This window comes from Equus asinus, chromosome 18 (genome assembly GCF_041296235.1).
Source record: "Equus asinus isolate D_3611 breed Donkey chromosome 18, EquAss-T2T_v2, whole genome shotgun sequence".
In the NCBI taxonomy this organism is placed as follows: Eukaryota; Metazoa; Chordata; class Mammalia; order Perissodactyla; family Equidae; genus Equus; species Equus asinus.
In genome coordinates, this window is record NC_091807.1 from 30,205,189 (window position 1) to 30,214,648 (window position 9,460).

General features: G+C 59.1%; 1 protein-coding gene across 1 annotated transcript; it reads left to right on the top strand.

Moving 5' to 3' along the window:
* Positions 1–4,994: 4,994 nt before the first annotated feature.
* OLIG2 (oligodendrocyte transcription factor 2) lies at positions 4,995–8,407 on the top strand. The gene is made up of 2 exons (XM_044751069.2): positions 4,995–5,211; positions 5,985–8,407. The coding sequence occupies exon 2, from the start codon at positions 6,056–6,058 to the stop codon at positions 7,025–7,027; it is 972 nt and encodes a 323-aa protein (XP_044607004.2). The 5' UTR covers positions 4,995–5,211; positions 5,985–6,055; the 3' UTR covers positions 7,028–8,407.
* The last annotated feature ends 1,053 nt before the right edge of the window (positions 8,408–9,460 follow it).

Sequence of the window (9,460 nt, forward strand, 5' to 3'; positions counted from 1 at the left end):
GCCTGAGAAAGGGGGCGTCGGAAGGGGAGAGGTTAAGAAGGCGCAGGGCCAGATCAGGGCCCCGTAGGCCACCTTAAAGGGCTCAGACGTGATCGTGCAGGCAATGGGGAGATGTCACACTGCTACATTTTCCCAATGTAGCAAGCCAGGCCAGCCACCCCGTGCTTGGAGCAGAGCGACAATCACCCTTCCGTACGCGGAGGTGAGAGGCTCCACGCCCTGCACACATGCAGCGTCCCTGGGTCCACCTTGCAGCGGTGCGCAGGGGCCGGAGAGCACACACATCCGGTCTCCGGAAACTGGTGGCGCAGAGTTGTCACCTGGAGCCTGGAAGAGTCTCCCCGCGCTCAGAAGCCTGCTGCGTCTTCTCACCAAGGGTCTTAGCCCCAGACTAGGTCGGGGTTTCCCGGGCCCCTGTGTCCCCGCTGCCCTATAACCGAGTGGAGCACACCCCACCTCAGGGTCTGCCACCTGACCAAGGACACCCCCACCCGCGCTTTCCAACCTGTTCACTCTCTGGATTAATCTCGACACGCGATGGGGGAGCGCCTAGTGTCTCATGGATGGAGGGGGCCGGGGAAGCAGATAAAGGTACAGGACAGAGCCACAGAGACCCCTGGGCCCAGCTCCTACCTTGACCTCTAGTTTTCAGTACCTTCATCTGTAAGATGGGACAACGGGCCTCCCTCTTAACATTTGGGTGAGAAAATGCTTTGTAGGTAAAACAAAAACAAAAACAAAACAACTTCGTTCCACTGTGAACTTGGGGAGCAGGTTAATTTCAGTGGCCCTGACGCTTAGCAGCAGGTGGCAGTCGTGCTGGCTTGACAGAAGGGGTTGATGGGGGGAGGGGCTGACTCCCGGAAGTGGCTATCACTTTTAGGTTTTGTTAGGCTGCCCTTTAGCTTCCTGGAGCAGCCTCCCTCCCCCTAAGATCCAGAACATTCCTCCCAGATTCTCCCCTAGGCCCAGCCTTCCTGACACCCAAGCCTGAGCCAGGCCAGGGCAGTGGATCCTCGAGCCTCAGCACCTCACAGCCCTGGAACAGCTTGAGTATTAGCAGAATAGAGAAACTGCAAGAGGAGTCTGCCGTTCGAACCTCTCCCGTGCTCCAACTCACAGCAGACACACTCTTAGAGGCCACAGGTAGCTTCTAGAAACCCACTTTAGGAATGAGAACCTGAAGCCAGGAGTTCACAATGGTAATCTCTAAGTCTCTGACTCACATTCCTCAGCGGCCTCCCTCACCTCGCCCTGCCTCCCTGGACCTGCCCCTCTGCTCCCTGGACCTTGGGCAAATGGCCACATCTCTCTGAGTGTCAGTTTCCCCATCAGTAAAATGGGAGTAACACCTCCCTCCTGCCATCAGTGAGAGATTAAATGAGATGAAGTCTGTCAAGACCTGCTAAGGGCCTGGCATCTGTAGGTCGTCTTTAGCCAGAGTTGTCATTAGATAGAAGCCACCACCCCTGTCATTCTAAAGGTTCCATATACCCAGTAATGCAAATTACAGATCCCGTGGTTTACTTTGTGCACCAAATAAATACACACACACCTTCACCCAAATTTACGAGTATTTTACCAGTCACATTTCACACTAGCCCAGGTGCACATTTACATATGTGCGCATTCAGAAGTATTTCCCAAAGTCAGGTCCTGTGCTCCGTGCGGCCCCCCTGCGCCCTCCCCAACCACACTCCCAGCCCCACCCCCCACCTCGACATCGGGATGACCCGGGACAGCTCTTCGAGCTGAGTCTGGCAAGGAAGACGAATGTCATTTGTTTGCAGAGTTCTGCTTTCGGAGGGGGCTCATCGCTCACATTTGGGCGCCAAACGCTGCCATTCCGCATCCTTTCTAGTTTCCGGACCAGAACTATGGCTGAAATGGTTTTTTCTTTCCTTTCCGGGGCCTGGAGCTTCCCCTCCCACTGCTTGCCCTGGCCCGCCCTGCGCAACGACGAAGCTCTCCCAGACAGCCAAGCCGAAAAACCGCCTGAATGTGTGCAGGAACCTGAGGAAGGGAAAGGCGAGAAGGGAAAGAAAGGCCCGGGAGGAACCGGGGAGCAGTGGGAGGTCTGCGTCTTGGAGCTCCGCACGAGCCCGCCCCGGCCCCGTTTGGCACAAGCTCCTCCCGGGCCGCCAGGCGGCTGAGCAAAGGCCGGCCCGACACGCACCCGGCCTTTTGTAGGAAAGAAACACAAAGGAGAGGGAAAAACATGTCTTCCGTTTTGACGGAGGAGGCCGACAGCTCCAGGATGCCTGGGCCAACCAGGAACTCTCAGAGCCCGGGCCCATTAGCCTTGGCAAGTGAGCACTCAATTTCGCGGGAAGGGGCTGCGGTCCAGCTGCGCGCTCCGGTGGGAACCGTGGTGCCCGGGACCTGCCCGGAACGTTCACACCATGCGCCCAGCTCAAGACCTGGCCAAGTGCCCTACGCCTCCAGGACGCCCAAGGACAAGCGCCTGTGGCCCGGCTCTAGTTTCCGATTACTCCTGGAGGGGGAGGAGGACTCGGAGACATGGCAACATGTGTCCAGCGACCAATATGCCCCTGGACCAAAGGAGCCCAGGGGGACACAGACTGCCTTCACCCCACCCCCAGCAACTGTCTGGCGACCAGAGGACATTGAGGGAGGCTGCGGGGGAAGGGGCTTGCAACCCAGGGCTGCCAGCCCGAGCTCCGGGCGTGGGGATTGAGGATAGCCAGGTGCCGCTGCACAGCCCAAGAACAGCCACCACTGACTGCCTCGGCTCAGTGGCGCGGGGCTGGGGCCTGGAGCGTGCGGAAACTGGCGAGCACACCAGCTCTCCTGCCTCCGGACCTTCCTGGGCTCTAAACTCGCGCCGTGCCAGTAGCGGCCCCACAACTTTCGCCCTTGCTTCCAATTCCAGCTACTGCAGCAAGAGCGTAAAGAACCCCAGAACGCGCACTCTCGAGGACCGCTGGACGCAGAGCAGTCGCCGGTGGCAAGTAACAAAAAAAGGAACCGGGGCTCCGGGACACGCGTTCCCCGCTGGACTAACCCCAGCGGCTGCAACCCAGACGCGTACACGTTGCGCCTGCTGGTGTTTATTAGATGCAGTGGCGTGCGCACAAGTCCACGCCCCAGCTGGTGGCCCACAGCTCACAGCCTCATGAATGTCCTCACCGCCGGTGGCCGGGGAGTCTCAAAGAAATGATCCTTAAATATCTGAGTTCTTCCTGGTCCCCACCCCCTGTTCCCTGCGTTCTTCCATGTGACCGCTTCTCCTAATTGAGCGGCTATGGGTCATCCTCCGTAACGGTTGGACGACATATCTCCACGCTTCAGTTCTTCATGTTTTAAATACATATTTAACGGATGGCTGCAGAGCCAGCTGGAAAACACGCGGGTTGAAACATAATGCTCCAGAAGGCACGAGATTGAGGCGAAGGAGAGAGCCTGCTCGCCCGGGCTTTTCTAGCACAGACGGGATAGGGGGACCTAGCCAGGACCTGGAAGCCACAGCGGGGGTTTCCTTTTGTATTTGTTTATTTTGTAACTTTGCTCCTTGAAGGCGAATTCCTTACTACGCCTATGTGTCTATTTTTTAAGCCACACATGCAAATTAAAAGTTCTCAAAAAACGGTGGTAACCAGAAGATGATAACACTCCCATGGAGAGAGGGCCGCGGCTTGTGCGTGTGTGTGTGCGCGCGCGCGCGCACACACACACACACACACACAGTATAAACGGCTGGAGTTCAGGATCTGCCAAAACAAACACTTCTGTCCTGGAAATGTATGCATGTGAGAAACTCAGCTGAGGGAAAAGGTTAACATCTGGGAAGACGGACAGCGGCTTCTAGATAAACAACCGCCAGCGCTGGCATGTCCAGTCCAGTCTGGGCTGCGCTGCAAAAGGTTAGCCATTTTTTCTGTAGGCTTGAGGCAGACCCAGACTCTCTATTTTCCCATCTGTAAAACGGGTAGATGCGTCGGTATCTCTGAACTACCTCAGTTATGCGCTTCTCCAGACCCGACTTAATTCCTCATGGCCAAGGGTTTCTGGGTTTGGGAGCCAGGCTGCTGTAAAATGTGACCGAACGCGGCCGCGAGTGTTTGGATCTCGCTGTCTGGCCCATGGTGAGCAGAAGTTTTTGCCCTGACCTGAGACCTCTTTTTGCAGGCAAACCCACGTGCCCCCTACCCCATGGCGTGGTAATGACCACAAAGATGATGCTGAAAATACCATCATCCGGTTCCCGCGCTGGGAAGGGGGTTCTTAACTCTGGGCTCGCCTCTAGCGTGGTTACTGTATGAAAATAACTCGTTCCGGTGTCTACTCGAGTCATCTTCAACTTAATGAAGACTTGTGATTTCTTTCAAAACACCGTCCTGGAGTCGGTCTCCTGCTTCCTTCTCCTTCTTCCTCTCAAAACTCTGGCCCCAGCTGGGGGCGCTACCGGCCGCCCGACGAGCTGCGACAGCGGCCACCTAGACGCGCGCTTAGAGTGAGAAGAAAGTAGGAGCTTTGTGCCTGGTTATCCTTTCCTTTTGGGGCTCAAAATGCCCAGAGTTGATGAAACCCATGATGTGGGGACAGGCGGCGAGAACCCAGAAAGAGCGAGAGGAAAAGCAAAGGAGGAGACTCTAGCCCCGGCTCCTGGGTCGCTAGGGTTATCCGCGCGCATCCCAAAAGATACGACTGCGTTGGGTATCAGGTTAGTCTGTCTGCAGAGCCCCTAGCCCACCCCATCTCCCAGCCTAACTCTGTGGTCACCGTATTTTTATAGAAGTGTGACAACGTTTCCTCTTTCCCTCGGTCCCAACCGCGCTCGGCTCTCTCTACTTCCCCCACGGGCCTGCCCTCCCCCACCCCCTCGCCCTCGGTCCCTCCTCCAGTCCCTCCCCAAGAATCTCCCGGCCGCGGGCCCCCATTGGCTGCGCGCGGGGAGGAGGCGTGTGCCGGGCTGGGCGAGTTTCATTGAGCGGAATTAGCCCGGATGACATCAGCTTCCCAGCCCCCCGGGCGGGCCCAGCTCATTGGCGCCGCGGCCCCTCCAGGACCCGCACATTGTTCCCCGCCCCCGCCTCGGCCACCGCCGCCGTCGCCGCCGCCACCGGGCTATAAAAACGGGCAGAGCGCCGAAAGGTGCGGATGCTTATTATAGACCGACGCGACATCAGCGCCCGGACCACGGTTCTCTGCTGCGGCTTTGGGGAACCAGCTCCTCTAATTGCATCCACAGTAAGTGTCCCCGCCCCCCAGCAGTCCCTGCCTGTATCCCAGGAACAGACGCCCCTTAACTCAGCTGCGACCCAGGAAGCTCTGATAGAGGGGGCTCCGATCCCGCCCCCACCAGTCAGTTCCCCTGAGCGGCTTCGCTGCTCTGACCCTCCCGACACTCATCGCAGCATCCCCTACGCCCGAAAGCGAGGAGTCGGGGCGACGACAGTTCCTTTTCCCCAAGTCCCGGTCAGCTGGCGAGCTCTCCGCGGTCCCCGACGCAGCTCATGGAATCTGGGCCCCGCGCGGGCGCTGCGAGCGTGTGTGCGCGTGTGCGCGTGTGTTTGCTCCGCGGTGTCGATGGAGATAAGGTGGATGCGTTTGAGGAACCAAATACTTCTCTGTTTAGATCTCCACCCTCCCCCCGCCCCCTCCAAAAAAAAACCCTGGCTCGCTACTCTTCCAGTCCTGGAGATCCAGGCTTCCCATTCCTAACTGAAGGCATAAAACCTCTAGAATGCCACCCTCACTGAGGGGCATCCATACTCCCCGAATAAAACCACCTGTGGAGGGGAGGCGACGGGGAGGGAAACAGAGAGATGACTTAAGCGTACCTGTGTACCGCTGGAAGGAAGGCCAGAGAGAGCGAGGTGGACACAGAGCGACCCGCCGCCGCGCCTGGACCCCGCGCTGCGGTGCAGACGGGAGCGGCTTTTCTCTCACCGACTTCGTGCCTCTCTCTATTGATCTCGATCGATCTCTGTCTCTCTCCTGTTTTTTTCTCTTCTCTGCAGGAGGTGTGCGTGGAAGCTCTGAGGGCCAAGGGAGGGAGGACTCAGCCAAAGCGCGACTATCCCTCGGGGCCATGGACTCGGACGCCAGCCTGGTGTCCAGCCGCCCGTCGTCGCCAGAGCCCGATGACCTTTTTCTGCCCGCCCGGAGTAAGGGCAGCGGCGGCAGCGGCTTTACGGGAGGCACCGTGTCTTCGTCCACGCCGAGCGACTGCCCGCCAGAGCTGAGCGCCGAGCTGCGTGGCGCCATGGGCACGGCGGGCGCGCACCCCGGGGACAAGCTGGGCGGCGGCGGCTTCAAGTCATCCTCGTCCAGCACCTCATCGTCCACGTCGTCGGCGGCCGCGTCGTCCACCAAGAAGGACAAGAAACAGATGACAGAGCCCGAGCTGCAGCAGCTGCGCCTCAAAATCAACAGCCGCGAGCGCAAGCGTATGCACGACCTCAACATCGCCATGGATGGGCTGCGCGAGGTCATGCCCTACGCGCACGGCCCGTCCGTGCGCAAGCTCTCCAAGATCGCCACGCTGCTGCTGGCGCGCAACTACATCCTCATGCTCACCAACTCGCTGGAGGAGATGAAGCGGCTGGTGAGCGAGATCTACGGCGGCCACCACGCCGGCTTCCACCCGTCGGCCTGCGGCGGCCTGGCGCACTCAGCGCCCCTGCCCGCCGCCACGGCGCACCCCGCGGCCGCCGCGCACGCCGCGCACCACCCAGCTGTGCACCATCCCATCCTGCCTCCGGCCGCCGCCGCTGCCGCCGCTGCTGCCGCCGCCGCCGCGGTGTCCAGCGCCTCCCTGCCCGGCTCCGGGTTGTCGTCGGTCGGCTCCATTCGGCCCCCGCACGGCCTGCTCAAGTCTCCGTCGGCAGCGGCGGCGGCCCCGCTGGGGGGCGGAGGCGGCGGCAGCGGGGGCAGCGGCGGCTTCCAGCACTGGGGCGGTATGCCCTGCCCCTGCAGCATGTGTCAGGTGCCACCGCCGCACCACCACGTGTCGGCCATGGGCACCGGCAACCTGCCGCGCCTCACCTCCGACGCTAAGTGAGCGGGCCCGCGCCGGCGCGTTCTGGCGAGCAGGGGTGCCCAGAGGCCGCGGGGGAAGCAAGGACCGGCCGGCGCTGGGGTCTGGGAACTCAGTTCCGAGGAGGAGCGCAGGACCATGGGCTGGGGTGGGGGGCGATGGTGAGGACTCCAGCGCCGGGGAAGCTAAGCAACTGGGGCGCGCGCTGAACAGTGCGGAGGGAGAGGGGCGTTCGCTCCCGGACCTGGTCCAGCCCTCTCTGGCTTTAAACAGCGCTGGTCCGGTAGACACCATTTATAAGAAGGCACCGCTGCGTGCATCCCTCCCTCGACCCTCTCCCCCACAAAAAAGATGATCCTATAAACTGTGGTTTCCCCGTGAACAAGGTCGCATTCGGCGCGGGCAGCACTAGGTTACAGTGGGGCGGGGGGCAGGGAGGAGAGCATTGAGGACTTCCTCTCCTCGCTCCTTCCTTGGCGGGTGGGAGACTCGCGGGAGCCGCCCTCCAGGAGCGGCGGTCTGGCCTCTCCCTCAAGGGTCGTCCCTGGCCCAGGGCCAGGGACAGCGAGTTATTTGGAAGCTGGCATTCGGTACCAGAAGCATTTAGGGTCGTGTCGGATCTCGATAGCTGGGTAAACCCACAACCGTCTGAGAACTGTTGCCGTTCCTTCCTGTCGCTCCAATTGGTTTGGGGGTTTGTGGTTTTCCGATAGTCTGGATAATCTGTCGATGTTCCTTTGTCAACAGCATGAGCAAGCTTTATAGACGGTCAGAGTAGAACCACTTGTGGATTGGAATAACCTAAAACTGTCGACTTTGGGGGCGGGTGGTTTTTAGTTATTTTAAAATAGACTCTCTCCCCCCTTCCCCATTCTTTCCGTCTCTGAGCACGAAATGATTTGGTTTCTTACCCGATTGGGGCAGTCGTTTTGGTACCTGAGGGTTTGCCGGAACTCACAGACTGTTGCCGTGAATCCAGCTTGGGTTATTTGTGGGTTCTCTTGGCTTTTTAAAGTTTTCTTTCTTGGGTGTGTAAATATAATATCCATGATGAGGTAAGTGCGTGCGGCTAAGCTTTGCTCACGTGACTGCCAGCCCCACCGGAGTCTAAGCTGGGTTTCCTCTATTTCGGTTTCTTTTTGCCAAGTTTAACACAAATGACAAACTCCTCCACGTGCTTCCTGCGTCCGCAGAAACGCCTCGGCGCTACCCGAGTTGCAATATGGGCTCCTCAGCGTCTGCCAAGTAACATCTCTCCTCTGAACGCAGACCCTCGCAGAGAGTGTATCATCTGTTTTATTTTTGTAAAAAGAAAAAAAGTGCTAAATAATATTTATTACTTGTTTGGTTGCAAAAACGAAATAAATGATCGAGTGTTGAGATTTTAAATAAAATCTAAAGTCGGGTGTCTTCCAGCCGTATGGTTGGGTGGGGGTGCGGGGAGCCATCCCGAGAAGGGAGTTCAGGACTCCATCCCTTGGAGCCGGATTTGGGGACCATTCCGCTGGTTTCATCCCGGAGAAAAATAGTTTGACTATTCTCCTTCTCCCGCCACCCCCCCCCCACCCCCCCCCAAACACACTTACGTTCTCTTTAAGACACATTTTGAGCACATCCTCCGGGGGTTCTCACAACTCGCTTGTTCTTACTTTTATTTTCCGACGCCCAATCCGAAACTCCTTTTCCCCTCGGTTGAGGGTTGAGTTCGCTGAAAGTGAAAAGTTCCCTCCCAGCGCGCGGAACTTTGGGCCTGGGGGCGAGGGCCGTGCCTTCGGGTGGGGGTCCCGCCGCTCAGCCCCCTGCCTGCCAGGACTTTATCTTCTTGCTCCTCGGAGGCGATCGCCCGCCCCCATCCTGCCCGGCGGCTTCCCTTGGTTTCAGCTGCGGACCAGCCACGTGGGGCCCGGGCTGCGGCGCCACCGCGTTCGGGGCAAAGCGCTGCGGGAGCGTTGGGCGCGGGATCCACTAACCCTTCGCTCCCTTCCCTGCTCGATGCACGACCCTCCCCGGGCGCCCACTTGGGCCTTGACGTGCAAGGTGTCAGGTGCTGGGAACGGTCACCCAGAGCGAGATTCTCAGGAGCCGTGCTTCGGCCTCCATGCTCTGCCCCGGGGCCACCGCTTGTCTCCTCGCGGCCACTGGGCTCCTCATAATCCAAAATTGCAATATAAATTTAGCACGTGGCTCTTAAGAGAGATTCTGGGTAAAAATTAAAAAGCTTCGGCCTTTCGGGTCAAGGAGGAGGACAGACCACGTTGCCGCCTTCCAGCCCGCGGCCTTACGGGAGATGCAGTCCCTTGAAAGCCGCGACTGGTGCGGGCGCAGTAGACCGGTCCTCCGACCCTGGGCTCTCTCGCCGACCACGTCTTCGGTAGTCACCGGTGAAAGGTCCCTGCACCTGGGGCACCTGGGGATGGAGAAGGTTTCCCTAGTCGGAACCCCATTTCTTGAGGTCGG